Source organism: Symphalangus syndactylus, chromosome 12 (genome assembly GCF_028878055.3).
Source record: "Symphalangus syndactylus isolate Jambi chromosome 12, NHGRI_mSymSyn1-v2.1_pri, whole genome shotgun sequence".
NCBI classification, from domain to species: Eukaryota; Metazoa; Chordata; class Mammalia; order Primates; family Hylobatidae; genus Symphalangus; species Symphalangus syndactylus.
Genome location: NC_072441.2, coordinates 61986701 through 62006217, shown reverse-complemented (window position 1 = coordinate 62006217; position 19517 = coordinate 61986701). Strand labels below are relative to the sequence as shown.

The window sequence follows — 19517 nt, the reverse complement described above, 5'->3', positions numbered from 1 at the left end:
GTGTCATAGCATTGAAGCACATGATAGTTATATTGGAAGCCTAAAGAAATAAAATCTTGGTGCTGAAAAGCAAATTGTAAATTTCTTATTTTGATTAATTTTTAAACTTTTAGTAGAATTTCTTTAAGCATAGCTCAGTTTTTTCTAAAATTTGAGTTGTACCCTAATTTCCATGATTTACCCATTTATCTTAGATAGTTGGTATCTCCAAGATTTTTTTTTTTGAGACAGAGTCTCGCTCTGTCACCCAGGCTGGAGAGCAGTGGTATAATCTTGGCTCACAGCAACGTCTACCTCCCAGGTTCAAGCAATTCTCATGCCTCAGCCTCCCAAGAAGCTGGGACTACAGGCAAGGGCCACCATGCCCGGCTAATTTTTGTATTTTAAGTACAGATGGGGTTTCACCACGTTAGCCAGGCTGGTCTCAAACTCCTGACCTCAAGTGATCCGCCCGCCTCAGCCTCCCAAAGTGCTGTGATTACAGGCGTGAGCCACCATGCCCAGCCATCTCCAAGATTTCTCATATGGCTTTCTGAGACTCCCTAGACTCTTGTAGTAATCCATCCAGAATCATTTCCTCATGCATAGTTTTTGGTAGATAAAGTACTGAAAAAATGAATTTCATGAAGAACCAACGGCAAGGAGAAGAAAAAGACAGACATACATGACACAGTGACATCTGTGAGAACACCCACGCTGTTCTAGACTCTGTAAGGAGAAAAGGGAGAGGGTTCTTGCCTGAGAGTATCTTACAATAATTTGGATACAAAATAGTTAAAGCCTTCTTTTATTTTAATGTGTATTTGAGTAGTCAGCCTCACTGCTTCAATAGAGGCAATGGGGATCATCCCAACAAAATGAGCTGAGGACTTTCTCATCATTCTCAGCCCTAGTAACTAGATCCTTCTAGACTTTGGGGAGTACTACACAGTAGGGATATCCAAAGTCTTTTAGGTGTTGGCTTAATCTCGAACACATATCAGCATGTGATTGCAATATCTTTTTTATTTACGGAATGCTTTTTTCTCTCTCCAGGTCATTCTAGTCTTGACTACCTTTCATGTACCACTGGTAATTATGACTTTTGGACAGTCCAAGCTATATCGAAGGTGAGATCAATAACACTCATTGGAGCATTTGACTAAGTAACATATTAAGAATGTAGATTCTCCCTTTTCTAGACATGATGGCGTGTAACAGTTGATGTAAAAGATCTAGCCATCTTAAATTTTCACCAGACTGTCACACTCGGCACATGTTTTTGTTGTTGTTGTTGTTTTTTGAGACGGGGTCTCACTCTGTCACCCAGGCTGGAGTGCAGTGGCGTCATCTTGGCTCACTGCAGCCTCCACCTCCCAGGCTCAAGCCATCTTCCCACTTCAGCCTCCCAAGTAGCTGGGACTGCAGGCACACACCACCATGCCCAGGTAATTTTTTGTATTTTTTGTAGAGACAGGGTTTCCCCATGTTGCCTAGGCTTGTACTGAGCTCCTGGGCTCGAGTGATCCACCTCCCTCCAAAAGTGCTGGGATTACAGGCGGGAGCCACTGCACACGGCCCTCAGCACACTTTTTAATGTCTACTTTTTTTTTTGAGCAGGGTCTGGCTCTGTCACTCAGGCTGGAGAGCAGTGGCACAAACACAGCTCATTGCAACCTCTCCCTCCCAGGCTCAAGCCATCCTCCCACCTCAGCCTAACAAGTGGCTGGCATTACAGGCACATACCTCCATGCCTGGGTAATTTTTGTATTTTGGATAGACAGGGTTTCACCATGCTGCCCAGGCTGGTATCAAGCGCCTGGGCTCAAACTGTCTTCCCACCTCGGCCTCCCAAAGTGCTAGGATTACAGGTGTGAGCCACCATGCCTGGCCTTAGCATCTAATTAGCAACTGAAAAAAGTATGAGAAGGGACCTGGTTCCAAGGAGGTTGGTTTGACCTGACTGAGGGGCAGAACAATAAAGGAAGATGAAGAAAGAGTCTATAGTGCTGTGTGTTTGTGTTCATTTGTATGGATATTTATTTGTGGGAAGGTAGTATCTCTTTAAAAAGTCTTTCTATTTAGTATGAGTACAAAATGCTTTTTTATATTCCTGAAATGAAAATCTTCATTGTACTTTCCCAGCAAATATTTATACAGCATTTTGAGGCCTAAGCAGATTATTTTTAGGTAAGAAGGAGGCTCTCAGGTCAGACCTACCAAAATGCTTTGTAGTGTTCACACTGGTGATGATGATGGTAACATGTGTTCTGGAACCACAACCTATACTGTGACATTGGTGAAGTTTTAGAGTTGTATTCTCAAAGGTATGACTTGGTTAAAAAGTAGGTTCCGTTCCTTAGCAGTAAGATTCAAGACCAACTAACTCCTAGAGATTGCTGAATGATTGTGTCTTCTCAATCATTTATGTCTGTCTCATTTTCCCCTAGGGACCTAAAGAAATAATGACATACCAGCAGATGATATAGAAACTACCCTAGGGTCAGGGTATCTCCCAGGAGTCATGGTACTTTCTCAAGGTTCTTTATTTGACTGCTGTTCTTGGCCCAAGTGGGAGTGAACCCATGTTCAAGCTCTGAAATGGATTAGCCTAACCTCTCTTCCCCATGAGGTATGAACTTTGACTACATCTCCTGGGCATGGAGCCAGAGGTTTCTGCCCTTCAATACATTGATGTTGGTCCCAGAGAGGCAGCAAATACCTTTAGGCCAACAAGGAATTGCCATCTTAGAACTACAGTGTAAATTCCATGAAGGCAAGGTTCTTGACTAACTGGGTTCCCCAGAATCTAGCCAAATGCCTAACATGTAGTAGGCAGGCAGCAAATAATAATTGAATAAATGAATGAATGTCTTGGCTCTTTATAATTTTTAGATGGTTAATTAAATTTTTTTGATATAGGATTGACTATATTTTAGAATCTTGGTGCTAGAAAGCGCTATAATAGGTAACTTTGTTTATTCAATCAGAACAGTAATTGAACCATTTTAGATGAAAAGCATCCTATTTAGTGAGAGAAAAATGCATTTTAAAATGTGTAACTTTGCTTCAGTAACTCTTTCCAGTGTTTAAGCATGTTTGCTATTATAAATTCCCTCCTCACAAAATTAGCTGGGCATGGTGTCACACACCTGTGGTCCCAGCTACTTGGGAGACTGAGGTAGGAGCATCTCTTGGGTCTGGGAGGTTGAGGCTGCAGTAGCTATGATCACATCACTGCACTCCAGGCTGGGTGACAGAGCAATACCCTTTCTCAAAAAAATAAAATATTTCCTCATGATAGTTTTTCTTACCAACCTGTGTTTCATTATAAAAGCAGTATAATCATATTATAGGACATTCGAAAATTTTAAAAGAAAGAAAAAAGTTCACCATACAGCCAAGTCTAATCTTAATTTGTTTGCAGTTTATTATCTTGACCTTCCCCTTTAATGTTGTATCATATAATCGTAGAGTATTGGGAGGCAATGTGGAATAGCAAAATGTTGCCAAGCTTTGTTGGCAAGTAGGCTCAGGATTGAATCACAGCACTGTCATTGCAAACAGAATGAACTTGGGAAAGTCATTTAACCTCCTAAGTCTTTTTTGTCATCTGTAGAAGAACAATAATAATGCCCACCTCAGAGCTGTTGTGAGGTATGCTCTGCAGTGCCTGGCATGGAGGAATAGCTTGGTGCTGTTAGCTGCTGCCATGCCAATGACCAGGGATGGCATGTAGCCAGCAGGTACTGGCATTGCTGTACCAGTTGTTAAAATGAATTTGAAGCCTTCAGGCAGATTGCCTGCCCCCAGATGCCTCCCCGTCTTCTACAAATGCACACTGCACCCCCTAGCCCCTGCCAACATGCAAATGTTACTAACACCTGGCATTATGACCTACATCCATGCTGATGGGTCAGTACTCATACCTTCACTCTGCTGGTAACCCCTCATTTTTTTAGATTGACATAATTTACTTAATCATTGTTCCATTGGATAGTTAGGTTGTAGCTGTTTTTTCACTGTAACTAATACTACTGTGATCAGTATCATACATATTTATGTCATAGGGGATGTTTATTTCCAGTTCACTCTTTAGTAGCAAAGGAAAACCTCTGCTCTGAGGGATGTCAACGTGTTTTAAAGGTTGTTTGTTAAATGCCTCTTTCTCTGGGTCGAATTATCTTCTATACCTAATGCCTCAAAAACTTAAGACAATCAAAACCAAAACAAGAACCAATACTGCCATGTCACTGTTTAAATACCACCACCATCAGACTCAGCCTTTTTTCAGCCTGTTTTTGTCTAGTCTTGCGAAAAACCCCGCTTTCCTGACATATACTTTACTAGAGTGTAATTCTGTTTGTTTCTGATATAGTATAATGTTACCAAGGTACTTTTTTTTCATGTTACCCAGCAGTTTTTTGTTTCTTTTCTTGTTTGTTTAACCACATTGACTTTGAATATTAATTATCTCTTCCCTGCCATGAAGTGGAAACTGACTCTGTACCCGCTTCCAGAGTTTAGGCGGAAACTGTAAATATGCCTTGTTGCCTTTCCAACTGGGCTGGCCTGGCCTAAAGTGACTGGCCAACCAAGTCAACCATGTCAAACATGCCAACCAAAGGGCAACTGTTGTTTCAGAAATGAGAAAAGGAAAGAAGCAGTTTGATCAAAATGGGTCCTGAGTATTCTGAAGTTGCCCAATTACCGATAAAAGTCCATTGAACCCACTCTGAAGATTTTTCTGTTTTTCACAGCATTGGTGATTATATTATTCGTTAGACCATCTTTGCATACTAAATCTTATATGGTTAAAGGTTCGTTTGGATTTCAAATAAAAAACAGCAAATTACATGCCACCTGCTCTGTGTATTACAGCATGAAGTCTCACAAGAATAGAAGGAAGTTGTCTCTGTTGATATACAGAGTTAGAGGGAGTATACTTCTATCTTTAGGCTGTGAAAAAGAATTATTGAAGGATTTGGGAGATTATATGTATGTGTATGTATGTACATACATATGTTTCTGTATACATATGTTTGTGCGTATGTACATGCATACACACACATATACATATTTTCCATTTAAAGGAATCGTGTTTGTATAGTATAAATTTTGATTTTCTTATAAGGAATATTAGTTTTATAATGGATTATAGAGTATGTTTATCTCTCATTTGCACGTATGAAGTTAAAGAAATAAACTAGCTACAATTAAGATGATAATTTGATTTTTGGCAACTAACGATATTTTCCAGCTTTTTGTTTTATGATGTCTGGAGTCCAACTTTTCATTGTATAATTTACTTATTGAAGCAAATGTAAGCATTATTCTACACCAATGTTATATACCTAATTATTAATATCACAAAGACTGCTGGGCTATTTTATTTCTGGTTTTTCTATTGAGAATTGCTCAGATTTCCCTATTAAGAGGTTTTGCATTAAAATATATTACATAATCAATGTAAGTTTTTCAGGATGTTACTTGAGATTTTTTAAAAAGGATAACTTAAAGGTATACAACGCAAAGTGCTTCTAGTGCAGTAAACCAGCTTCTTCAAGGCATGTTGTGTAACAACCTTTTTAATGATATGCTTAGTTCAGTTTTCACTGCAGCAGATTGTTAACAATGACTGCATATTTCAGTTACAGGGTTGGGATAAATTCCATTTACAACATATATTTTCTTGCTTTTTTTTTTTTTAAAGAAAAAGTATATTAAAATGTGATGATGGCATTTTACCTTTAATACAACTTCACTTTTATACATGTAAAGTTGTCAATCAGAGTAAGATGAAGACCCCCAAATATATATTCATTTTCCTTCTGATTAAAAGTTCTGTGATTTTATTTACAATATCTTACTCTCTTTATTTTCCCGCTTGTAGTTTCAAAATTTCTACAGAAAACATGCATCCTTTCCTAATAATGATAAAACACAACATAGTTAAATAAAAACACAAGGTAATATCAGACAGTGGGGAAAAAAGAGACTGAAATATTGGGAATTAAGTTTATTATGAATTCAAATCTTGCCAATTTTACCCAGCAGTAGTTTCAGGTCCATGATTCTTTTGATACATTTTAATAAACTACATTCTCCCTATTGATCTTTTACCTGGAAATCTCAGTGCAGTTGGTTGTCATTATTAGTGATAGTTATGTTCTGTAAAGTTGTCATGAATACTGAATTAGTTAATAGTGAACCATTGCTCCTAGGGGGACATATAGGGTTAGGTTTCTGCAAACTTCTGGTCACAGCACTCATTTTCATCAAATGATCAATACATAACTTTGTTTTATGTGTGTTTCTGTTTAAAGATACCTTATTTAATGTGTATTATTGATTCATTAACACTGAATTCATGGCCAGTAGCACTACAAGTCTTGCCCAAACAAAGCTTGTCTCATATACTCGTATTTCCTCCATGAGGGACATCAAAGTCTTCTTGTGTTTAGGAACACTAAACAGCTTGTTGACACTGCACTTGGAGGCCATTTAAACAGAAAAAGTACCCCCCAAAAAAAGCATAAACTTGCAAAAACCTAAGTAGAAAAAAACTAAGTAGACCGTGAAAAGGACACTTGTTTATAGTATTAGAACTGAACACAAAGGCAAAGCATCACCTTGTTTGACCTCAGCTGGGAATGGGTACACTGGGTGGCTCACATTTTTGCTGCTCTATAAATGACTGGCAAGGGACCATGAGTATTGATTTGGGGATTACAAATAAATTTAAGAAGGTAAACAAATTTACAAATATAGAATCCATGAAGATTGTGTAAGCTTTCTCAATTAGTAAAAACCACAAAACAATAATATTTTTAAGAGTTTACCATCATCCTTGTTACTTTTATGTTGTAATTTATAGTGGCTTAATCATGGCAAAATGAACAAAAGAAAATGGGTAGAAGCAGGAAGAGTTTTGAGGTGCATGCTTGAAAAAGCCTACATAACTGTTAATGAAACTTAAAGATGATTCTGGTGAAGGCTCAGAAAGAAAAGAGGAGGGCTGTAGAGAAAACTTCCATCTTAGAGAATACCTAAGTAATCCATGGCAGAATATTTGTAAAAATGTGGACCACAAAGGCCATTATGATGAGGTTTCTGGCAGAAATGAGGAACTTGTTATTGGACAGTAGAGAAAAAGCAATCCTTGTTATAAAGTGGCAGAGAACTTGGCTGAATTGTGTTCATGTTCTAGTGTTTTTTCTTTGGAAAGTAGAACTTGCAAGCAATGAAATTGCGCATTTAGCTAAAACAATATCTAAGTAAAATGTTGAAGTTGCAGCTTGGTTCCTCCTGACTGCTGGTAGTAAAATGTGGGAAAAGAGAAATGACTTAAAGACAGAATTATTAAGCAAGAAGAAAGCAGTACTTAAAGATTTGGAAAATTCTGTCTATCTAAATTGCACAGACTGCAGTAAAAGGATGTGAATAATTAGGATGTGGCCAAGTGACCATTTGATAAAGAGATTAATTAGCATGGGTGTAAACTAAGAACTCAATCAGTCACTCCAACAGGAAAACTGCCAGTTTGAACCCAATGAGGGAAGGCTTTCAGATTTCAAGGACCACAGAGCTATTCAATTGCGTATGTGTGCTCTTCTTTAAGACAAGGCCATTCAGGGATCACCAAGGCTGTCTCCTCAATTTCAAAAGAAGGGACCATCACCCAAAGCCATGGGAGAAGGGCCACCCAGGTCCTTGGGGGCCTACCCCCTTTCTGGCAAGGCTGCAGAGCAAGAAAACAATCCCAGCGTGTCTGGGAAGAGGAGGGACCCCCTCCCCAATATTGGACCTGTAGGACAGAGCATAGAGCCAAAGACAATTGTTTTCAAGCTTTAATATCTAGGCCAGGCGCAGCAGCTCATACTTGTAATCCCAGCACTTTGGGAGGCTGAGGTGGAAGGATTGCTTGCGGCCAGGAGTTTGAGACCAGCCTGGGCAACATAGTGAGACCTATCTCTATCGAAAAAAAAAAAATGGAGTGTGGTGGCACATGACTGTAGTCCTAGCTACTTGGGAGGCTAAGGCAGAAGAATTGCTTGAGCTCAGGAGTTCTAGGCTGTAGTGAGCTATGATCTCATCATTGTACCCCAGCCTGGGTGGCAGAGCAAGACCCTCTCTTTATTTATTTTTGACACAGGGTCTCACACTGTTGCCCAGGCTGGAGTGCAGTGGCATGATCTTGGCTCATTGTGGCTTTGACCTCCTGGGCTCAAGTGATCCTCCTGCCTCAGCCTCCCGAGTGGCAGTGGCTGGGACTACAGGCTGGAAATCACCATGCTCAGCTAAATTTTGTATACTTTGTAGAGACGGGGTTTCACTGTGTTGCCTTTGGGAGGCTGAGGTGGGAGGATGCCCAGCCTTAAGACCTACTCTTTAAAAATAACTAAATAAATATATCTCATGAAATTTGCCTGTATTTTAGACTCAGTTGGAGTCACCTTTCATCTTTCCCATTTCCCTTTTTTGGGATGGAAATGTCTATACTGTGCCTGTCCCACCATTGTATTTTGGAAGTGCGTAACTTGTTTGGTTTCACAGGTACACAACTGAAGAGCAGTTTGCTTCAGGATGAATCATACCTTGAGTCTGATATAGATGATACTTAGATGATACTTTCAATTTTAGAGTTGATGCTGGAACAAGTTAAGACTTTTAGGCCGGAGGCGGTAACTCACGCCTGTAATCCCAGCACTTAGGGAGGCTGAGGAGGGTGGATCATCTGAGGTCAGGAATTCGAGACCAGCCTGGCCAACATGGAGAAACCCTGTCTCTACTAAAAATACAAAAATTAGCTGGGTGTGGTGGCACATACCTGTAATCCCAGCTACTTGGGAGGCTGAGGCAGGAGAACCGTTTGAACCTGGGAGGCAGAGGTTGCAGTGAGCCGAGTTCCTGCCATTGCACTGCAGCCTGGGTAACAAGAGTGGAACTCTGTCTCAAAAAAATAAAATAAAATAAAAAGACTTTTGAGGCTGTTGAGATGTAATGAATGTATTTTGCATGTGAGAAGGACATGAGTTTGGAGGAATGGAGTGGAGGGGCAGGGTGGGGGTGTCAGGATGCCGTACACTGAATGTGTTCCCTCTGAACTCATATGTTGAAATTTTAACCCCCAGTGCGATGGTATTAGGAGGACCTTCTGTAAGTGATTAGGTCATAAGGGCAGAACCTTCAACAGTGGGATTAGTCCCCTTATAAGAGAGACCCCGAGAGCTCCCTTGCCCCTTCTGTCATGTATGGTTACAGTGACAAGAGGGTAATCTGTGAAGCAGGAAGCAGACCCTCACCAGACAGCACATCTGCTGGCACCTTCATCTTGGACTTCTCAGCCTCCAGAACTGTGAGAAATGAATTTCTGCTGTTTATAAGCCACCCTGTTTATAATATTCTCTTATAGCAGCCCAAGCTAAAATAAGCTCTATTCCAAATATATTTGTATTTTAGCATTATTTTCTAGAGTTATAAACGTGCATGTTTACACCGTGGATACATGCAAAAATGATCATTTATTTTTGGTAACCAGAAAGTGGATATTAGTATATTAGTGTTGATGCATAGAATTGTTATTAAAAAGACTTGTTTCTTTTTTTCTTTCTTTCTTTCTTTTTTTTTTTTTTTTTTTTGAGACGGAGTCTCGCTCTGTCGCCCAGGCCGCAGTGCAGTGGCACAATCTCGGCTCACTGCAACCTCTGCATCCCGGGGTCAAGCAATTCTCTGCCTCAGCCTCCTGAGTAGCAGGGATTACAGGCGCTTGCCACCACGCCTGGCTAATTTTTGTATTTTTAATAGAGACAGGGTTTCACCATCTTGGCCAGGCTGGTCTTGAACTCCTGACCTTGTGATCCACCCGCCTTGGCCTCCCAAAGTGCTGGGATTACAGGCGTGAGCCACCGCGCCTGGCCAAAAAGACTTGTTTCTTTTTTTTTTTTTTTTTTTTTTTTTGAGACGGAGTCTTGCTCTGTCACCCAGGCTGGAATGCAGTGGCCCGATCTCGGCTCACTGCAAGCTCCGCCTCCCGGGTTCACGCCATTCTCATGCCTCAGCCTCTCCGAGTAGCTGGGACTACAGGCGCCCGCCACCACGCCCGGCTAATTTTTTTTGTATTTTTAGTAGAGACGGGGTTTCACTATGGTCTCGATCTCCTGACCTCGTGATCTGCCCGCCTCGGCCTCCCAAAGTGCTGGGATTACAAGCGTGAGCCACCACGCCTGGCCCAAGACTTGTTTCTAAAGCAGTTGGTTTCACAGGGTTTTAATTGTTTACTTATCATTTGATGGCTGTTCATAATGCTATTAATTATCATATGGAATTTGAAAATTTGATTTATCAAAGTTGCTTCATCGATTTCCTCTTCATGACGTATGCTAATAGAAAATAAAGTGCTAGGATCATGCCTCTAATCCTAGCGCTTTGGGAGGCCAAGGTGGGAAGATTACTTGAGGCCAGGAGTTTGAGACCATACATATCTTCATGATATGTATGCTGATAGAAAATAAAGCTACATTTAAATAAAGTATTATGTTAAAAAATATACACCTGGGCCCAAAGTGGCCTTGCTAGAACCCTACTTAAGTCCCAACAGGTTGATACTAGTTCATTTTCTCCATTTAGTTAACTGACTAAAGTACCAGAGTGCTGAAGCAGGTGATTTTTTGTTTTGCTCATGCTGGTTTCTTTTTTTGAAGGGCAGGGATGTGTTTGTTGTGCCAAGTTCTTAAAAAGCAAGCAGGCTTGCCAACAGGTTTGTGGAGATTCTCTGGGGATGTCATGAAGGAGGACCAATTTGTAAACTAGTACTAATCAGGCTGCTTCAACCCCTTTGGAAGGTTTACAGAGCTGTTGATGATATATGCACTGTAGAGCTGGGAATTGTTTATGCACATCTCTTGGCCAGCTGTCAGGAAGATAAGAGCTGATCTACTGCAAAGCCAAAGAAAGGGTAATACAGGACTCTGTTGGGTGGTGCCCAATGCTATTTCATTTATCTAGGAATTTTCTATGTGTGTGTATGTACTTAAGGAAGGATAGAGTCATTCAGACAACTTAGACATGTGTAGTTTGTTTAAGCATATTATCAGGGACCTCTACATACACACATGGATACTTCCCTTCTGTCTCCAGCTTTCTGTTAGCTGATCTCTTCTGCCAGGTCATAAGCCCCCAGCAAGATAGAGGAAGACCCCAGTTTGTAAGGGAAAAAATCCTCACAGATAATTAAAAGTTATCTCCAGTTTAGAGCTAAAGGTTCAGAGAATTGTACCATAGTTTCAATTTTGCCCTTAATTAACTAGTTGACTTTTGATAAATTGCCTTCCCTTGCAACTCCTCATCTGTGAAATGAGGGAGTTGGACAAGATGTTCACTTCAGCCCCTTACATCGCTCATGGTTCTGCAATTCTTTATTTGTTGAGGCCGCTACCAACACCTGTAACATCATTTACGTCATGTACATTCAAGCTTTGCTTATTGATGGGGGATACATTCTGCGAAGTGCATCATTAGGTGATTTCATTATTGTGCAAACATCACAGAGTGTACTTACTCACACCTGGACAGTATAGCCTACTACACACCACAGCTATATGGTAGAACCTGTTGTTCCTAGGCAACAAACCTGTAGAGCATGTTACTGTACTGAGTACCATAGGCAGCTATAACACGTGCTAAGTATTTGTATATCTAAACATAGAAAAGGCATGCTAACAATATGATATCATAATCTTCTGGACTCACCATCATATAAACAGTCCATTGGTGACCAAAACATCTTCATGCAACACGTAACTATATTCTATCATTGAAGACCACTGCAGATTACATTTATCTGTGTGCAAAAATTTGCAGTGCACAGCAGTCTTCATTGGTAGATACTTAAATTTAATGAACATTGAGATTTAGCATTGTGTATTGTGTAAGAGAGCTATACATAGTATTAAACCTGTCAGGGTTAGACAGCTATGGAATTTTTGCTTTTATTTTCCGGAATCTAAACATGGATTCGAATGCTTCTCAAAGATATTGTTGGAATGAACTTTTGGAAAAAGCTTTGAAACCCTGAGAGTTGAGATTGTTTGTTTGTTTTTCCTAGCTGTATTTCATGTACTGAGTGCCTTAGAGACTTGTGCCTAGGGATGGTAACTTCTAGGGGAGAAAACTTCAAGAACTTGCTACAGCTTCATTTACAGCTTTATCATAAGTACTGTGGATTAATAGATTAGTTAGAAGCCTTTGGCTGCACTTTGCATAGATCTCACCTTAAACTAACTTGAATAATAAGGGAATAGTTGATTCTGTAACTAAGTACAGAGGAATGACAGGCTTCGGGGTCAATTCAATTCATTGTCATAGGCTGTGCTTCTCAGGTATTCTGAAATTACCTTCTCTGTGCTCCCATTGTGACAGAATGACGATAGCAGCCTTTACTGTGTGTTCACATACTGCATCATTGGGGTTTCTCAACCTTAGTACTCTTGACATTTGGGGCCAGGTAATTCTTTATTATTGTGGGACTGTCCTGTGCCTTGTAGGATGTTTGGCAACATCTCTGGCCACTACCCACTTAATGCCAGTAGCACCTCAGCCCTGCGTTGTGATAATCAAAAATGTCTCCAGGACCGGGCTCAGTGGCTCATGCCTATAATCCCAGCACTTTGGGAGGCTGAGGCAGGCGGATCACTTTGAGCTTGGGAGTTCAAGACCAGCCTGGGCAATGTGATGAAACTCCGTCTCTACTTAAAATACAAAAATTAGCCAGGTATGGTGACCCGGACCTGTAATTCCAGCTACTCGGGAGGCTGAGGCTGGAGAATCACTTGAGCCTGGGAATTGCACCACTGAGCTGAGATTGCACCACTGCATTCCAGCCTGGGTAACAGAGTGTGATCTTGTCTCAAAGAAAAAAAAAAAAAAGTCTGCAAACATTACCAAATGTTTCTTGGGGGACAAAAAACACCCTGATTGAGAACTGCTGGTCTGAAGGAATATAGACCATTTTATCAGGTGGCTATCATAAGTGGGAGGCAGTGTGCTTCCTAGAATACCCCAAATTTCCCACCCACCTTTTGTCTCCCATTGGCTAATCCTGAGTCACTTCCCGATTCCTGAACCCCCATCACTGGTGAGCGGGGGGGCAGGGGGGGTGGAATGTTCTTCGGACTCACCAGGGCACCTCTGGAGCTAGGAATGTGGCTATTCAGGGTGAGCCGAGTCTCTCAGCATGATTGCTGGAAAGGGAGGATGAAAGCTGAGTAGGAACTCAGTAATATCCATGACCACTGCACCCTAAATTTGCCCTTTTTTTCTTCCTCTCAGTGAGGATTATGGGAAGAACTTTAAGGATATTACAAATCTCATCAATAACACCTTTATTCGGACGGAATTTGGCATGGCTATTGGTCCTGAGAACTCTGGAAAGGTGAGACTCATTCTTGTATACGTAAAGCTTGTACTTGATACCACATGCAGAGCTGTCAGATATTAGTATTGGCATGGTCCAGTGATTCACAGTAATGTATTTTAGTTTAGTATTGCTATATTTATATTTTAAAATTAAACACAATTTTTTTTAAGAGTCTCACTCTGTCTCCCCGGCTGGAATGCAGTGATACCGTTACGGCTCACTGCAGCCTTGACCTTCCAGGCCCAAGGGATCCTCCCACCTCAGTCACTTGAGTAGCTGGGACTACAGGCTCTTGCCACCACTCCTGGGTAATTTTAGTATTTTTTGTAGAGGGTTTTGCCATGTTGCTCAGGCTGGTCTTGAACTCCTGGGCTCAAGCAATCCACCCACCTCAGCCCCCTGAAGTGCTGGGATTACAGGCATGAGCCACTGTGCCTGCCTTAAACACAATTTAATATCGATCATATAAGAATGGAACTCTGAGCACACAGATTTATTTGTTTTTGTTCCCTGCCCAAGGTGCACCAAAGCCCTTAATAATTATGCAGCAGTTGCTTAACATTACAATGTATATACCCTATGACAACATTTTAGTCTTTTGGAAAAGTAATCTCAGCCTAATCTAGGCTTAAACCCACAGATACGATGTCCCAGCTCAGTTCAGGGTGTTATTTTTTGATAAGAATAAGACCCAAGGAGTAGAGTGGAACAACTAATCAGTTTTTATAATTCTTCTTACTTCTAGAACTAAAATTTCTTAACTAATGCCTGGTGAAAATGTTGTAAAAACTCCTGTGCTTGCATAGATAGTATCATACCCTGAATCAGATCTTTCCTCTTCCTGTCAGGTGGTATTAACAGCAGAGGTGTCTGGAGGAAGTCGTGGAGGAAGAATCTTCAGATCATCAGATTTTGCGAAGAACTTTGTGCAAACAGATCTCCCTTTTCATCCTCTCACTCAGATGATGTATAGCCCTCAGAATTCTGACTCTCTTTTAGCTCTCAGCACTGAAGTAAGTCCAGTTGAGGAACATGGTTTGCATTTTATAGTCTCAAATTTACTGTCTTAGAAGGATCCTTTAGGAATGCTTTTAATATTGGACTTCTTTCTAGAGTCTCTTTATGGCATGAAGTATGTATTTTTTTAATGTTTTTTCCTATTTGGTAAAGGACACAATTTCCACGTGCTATCTATTCCAGGTAAGTATGATGCCTAGTTGTCATTGTAATTTTTTTAAGTGACTAAATGTATGGTATTGGAGTAATGAACTAGAAAACAGTTTAATTTAATCATTCTTGTGCTACAAGGGACAAGCATAAATTGTCAAACTCCTGATGTTGTCATTGTTCCTTTTCTATGATCAAACAACATCTTTCTAATTTTTTTCTTTTTTGTTAGGTCCTCAGTTTATAAAACATACTGATTTCTATCTTTGACACTCATGTATTAAATATCCAAAGTCTTAAATCCCTGCGCTCCCTACCATGTTCCTATACTTACCCCAGAAACCAGTGTGTTTCCCTAACCCTCCCACTTCTCTTCTCAAAGTTCTCTGAGGAACACATTCAGCTTCTCCTTTCCTGGAGGACCAGTCTCCTTTACTGTGGTTAAGGGCCCAAAGTGGCTGAGTTGCTAGACTATAATAATCAGAATTATACTTTACATTTTTATGGCCTTCTCTCATCAGATAGAAACACCTGAGGAACTAGTTCAAGAGGCACATCCCTTTGCCCAAACCCAGATATAATCAATGACTTCTGTTGTGTGGTGGCTAATATTTTTAACAGGCTCCCCAGCTGAGCCTGAGCACCAAAGTTTGAGAGTCATTGCTGTATTGACTGTTTTGGGGTCCGAAACTAGATCATCAACTGTGAACTAGTCAGGCTGAGCAAAGAGTGACATAGGAGGACAAAGGGCACTGGAAGAGAGATCTGGGTTCTGGGCTTTCTGTGGGGAGATTTTTGAGCAGAGGTGAGGCTGAGGGGCTCCAGGAGGGCCAGAGTTATGTTTTTTTTGTTTTTGTTTTTTTCTTTGACACAGAGTTTTGCTCTTCTTGCCCAGGCTGGAGTGCAGTGGCGCAATCTGGTCTCACTGCAACCTCCGCCTCCCGGGTACAAGTGCTTCTCCTGCCTCAGCCTCCAGAGTAGCCGAGATTACAGGCATGTGCCACCAGGCCCAGCTAATTTTTTTGTATTTTTAGTAGAGACAGGGTTTCACCATGTTGGCCAGGCTGGTCTCGAACTCCTGATCTCAGGTGATCTGCCCACCTCGGCCTCCCAAAGTGCTGGGATTACAGGCGTGAGCCACTGTGTCTGGCCTAAGAGTTATGCTTAGCAGTGGAGGCCAGAGGAAGGAAACTAGCTTGCTGGGGAGTAAGCTTCAGATCTTAGAACAACAATTCCTGGAAATTGGCCTCCAGCAGCTTAAGCTGAAAGCACTACAAGGGAGCAAGGAGCCCTCGCTAGGAACGAACAGACCCATAGAGCTCCCCTTTGACTACTGCATCTTCCTTACCAAGTGTCTCAAGGTTATTAAAACAGCACTGTCCTCAGGAAGAGACAGATACAATCTACTTCTGTACCTGAAATTTCTTCCATTTAAGGGTAAGTCTGAAGTACATATAATTGGGATGGAGAAGAGGGACTAATTTGTACTAAAGTGCAAATAAGTGGTATCAAATTCTGCCTTGTCTTTATAAGTAGAATTAGGTAAATTAGAAATGCTAGGATGTGAGTATTACCAGGGGAGAAAAAGTTAGAGGAGAATGGTGGGTGAGAGTACAGGAGGACTGAACATAAATTCTGCCTAAATAAGTTACATTTAATTTCAGCTAGACTAGGACATCTCTGTCCCATCTCCACTGAGGCGGAGCTCAGTAAGCTCACATTGCTGGTGTAATGTTGTCAGTCAGAATTTTGTTAAGTCTCTGCTACATTTCAAACTATTGGCCAATCCCTTCTTCTGAGAACTCTAATTGTTTGGTTTCTGTGACATTATTCCTTTTAGTTCTTCTAGCTTTCTAGCTATTCCTTCTTAGTATCTTCCTTAACCTCCTTTCAGCCTACCCTTAAATGCCTACTCCTCATTTCACTGAGCAGTCTCTTCCACTCTTACCATTTAACTACCACCACCTATAATGTATAAGGTTTTCAAATCCTTATCTCTAGCCCTGGCTTTCCCCTAATGCATCATATTCCTGTCTTGCTGCCCCCTGAATATCTCTAGCTGGATGTTCCACAAGCACCTTAAATCAATTTAAAACTGAGCTTCCTCCCTACTCTTCTCTCAGACCTGATCTTCTTCCCTTAATCCTTATACTAGTTAATGATATCACAATGCATCCTATACCCCAACCAGGAAACTAGTGACCAACTTACACGCGTGCGCATGCACGCGCATACACACACACACACACACACACACACACTAACACCCCTACCTCTCATCCTGCCCTGCAGGAAAAGTCATCCAGTTCTACTATGCTAGCTTCTAAATTCTTGCAGAGCGTGTTCCTCATGGCCAGTGTTCAAGATCTAATTAGCTCTTACCGAACTAATGTGGCAGTCATTCACTGCTTTTCCTTGCCTCTAGTCTGGACCCTCTGAGATCCATCCTTCCCATTCTCATCCAAGTACTCCACCTAAGAAAGTGAAATGGACTGTGTCATCCTCCTGCTTAGCACACATTCCTCCTGAGAGCACCTCATATGCAGTAAACCCTAGAGTCCTTACCATGGCACAGAAGGAAGGCTCTCTGTGAGCTGGCCTCACCTTTCTGCCTAGCATTAGTTCCTCATTTGCTTACCTTGGAATTTGCACTCTAGTAATGCCTGATGGCTTTTAGCTCCCTGCACACACTGCAGGGTTTATGACCTCCTTGCCTTTGCTAATACTAGTCTCTCTTTGTGCAGCAACACCTCATCTCCCTGTTTGCCTTCTTTTGGTCTCACTGCTCATCATTTAAAACTCAGTGCACCTGTCTTCTTCAGGAAACTATCTCTGATGCAATGTTCCTCCTCTCCTCACTTCTACACTAGACCATATTTTATTACTTTGCATAGTGTTGAACTTTCTTCTTATCTATGCGTCTTGTTAAACTGTGAGCCCCTTCTCTCAGCAGGGAGTGTGTCTTATTCATCTTTGTATCCCCAGTGCAACATCTGGTACAGTGCCTGGCACATAATAGGTACTTCATACCCATTTGTTATTCTGAACTTCCAAGACCCCAAAAGGGCCCAGATAAACCGTATGTGCGTCTGTGGAGCTCGGGCAGCTCTGATGGAGCGTCAGTGTGTGTTTTTCCTGTCCTGAGTGATTGGATATGAAATATTAAAGGTCATACAAGCAACTGCACAGGATAAAGCTAGAATTTTGATAAGTCATTTATAATCTTTCAGAATGGCCTGTGGGTGTCCAAGAATTTTGGGGGAAAATGGGAAGAAATCCACAAAGCAGTATGTTTGGCCAAATGGTGAGTAACAGAAGACTCCATCTGTGCAGAGCCCTAAACCCTTCCTGATAGTGCTGTCAAAAATCACTTGAATGAATATAGAGCACTTACTGTGTGCCAAGTACTCTTCAGGGTGCCGTAAGAGATATTGGAGAGGAGTATGACACAGGCCTTGACCTGGAGGAGCTTGTCATTCTGCTGGAAAAGAAGACTTAGTCTCACTTAAATGTTAGAACACAAAGTATAAGACAATGCATGTGACTGAGTTGCTGCTGCCTGCCCAGGGTTCATTCTTTATGAATGGTGACATCAATTAAAATACAATAAAATATAGCTTTAATTTAGGGATTTAAATACTTCTGCATGCCCAGATTTACCCTCTTGTCTAGAGTTCCATTTCAGTCATGTAGAACATGGCAAGGAATCAGGAAGAAAGCTGAAAGAGCTTCCAGACTCCTGAAGTCACATTGCGCACCAAAACTCATTCACTTTCCTCGGAGAGATTCCCTGCCCCTCCGGGTGCCTGCTTCAAGAGGATGGAGTGGAGGGAGCTCTTACTTGGGAGTCTTGTCACCTTTGTTCTGTCCTCACTCTGCTGCTAGTCAGGGGCTCAACCTTTCTGGGCTTTAGTTTTTTCGTTTTGTGAAAGGAGGCTTATTTCGAGAATGTGGGGATGGCTAAGCAAGAATTGAATTAAGAGGCTTCATGCCTCCAAAATCTGATTAGGCTCAGAATGTTGTTTAGAGCCTCTTTCTCCTTTCCCTTTGACTAATTTCAGCTAATTTGTGAATCCCAGTTTATAGCAGATTGGTTCCAGAGGTAGGATATGTAACTGCTGCAATAAGCACGTAACAGCATTAGAATTACAGCCTGAGAACTGGAAGGAGGTGGAATTACTCTAAAAGAGCAGACAAAAACTTAGAGAATAAACAGTATGAAGTTATTTAGTGCTAGATCAAGAAAGTACACCTGCGTTAGTAATTTCTAATGGGAATACTGTGTTATAGTTTGATAGAATTGATGTTCACGATGATGACCCACAATCCCAAGAGTTTCCTGTACTCTAGGAATCAGGAAAATGTAGAATACAGATTTGAAATACGTCTACCAAGATTAATTAAAATATTAAATATATTGCTTAAATAAAGTAGGCCTTTTCTAGAAATCTTCCTTGTTCTTGAGGTAGGGTATTGCTCTTTTGTCCAGGCTAGAGTACAGTGGCACAGTCATGGCTTACAGCACCTTGACCTCCTGGACTTAAGCGATCTTTCTGCCTCAGCCTCCCAAGTAGCTGGGACTACAGGCATGTGCCACCATGCCTAGCTAATTTTTGTATTTTTATTTTGTAGAGATAGGGGGTCTCACTATGTTTCCCAGGCTGGTCTCAAACTCCTGCGCTAAAGCAATCCGTCCTCCTCAGCCTCCCAGAGTACTGGAATTATAGGTATGGGCTACCATGCCTAGCCCCAGAAATGTTTTTTTAATGAGGTTTTTATAGCACCACTCTGGTACACGTGCCACATTTGCTTTCATTTTATGTATTCTGATGAATTGTATTTGTACCTTATACAGTTTTATCAGGAATGAAGTAATTTTTTTTTTCTTGAGACAGAGTCTTGCTCTGTTGCCCAGGCTGGGGTGCTGTGGTGCAATCTCGGCTCACTGCAGTCT

General features: G+C 41.2%; 1 protein-coding gene across 3 annotated transcripts in view; it reads left to right on the top strand.

Annotated features, from left to right (window-relative positions):
- The window catches only part of SORT1 (sortilin 1), an 89157-nt gene that overhangs the window by 29610 nt on the left and 40030 nt on the right, over positions 1-19517 (top strand). For all 3 annotated transcript variants that reach the window (XM_063624483.1, XM_063624482.1, XM_063624484.1), the window contains exons 3-6: positions 1036-1109; positions 13309-13411; positions 14245-14409; positions 17794-17867. In XM_063624483.1, the coding sequence (XP_063480553.1) occupies positions 1036-1109; positions 13309-13411; positions 14245-14409; positions 17794-17867 (416 nt within the window). The remainder of the gene's footprint in view (positions 1-1035; positions 1110-13308; positions 13412-14244; positions 14410-17793; positions 17868-19517) is intronic.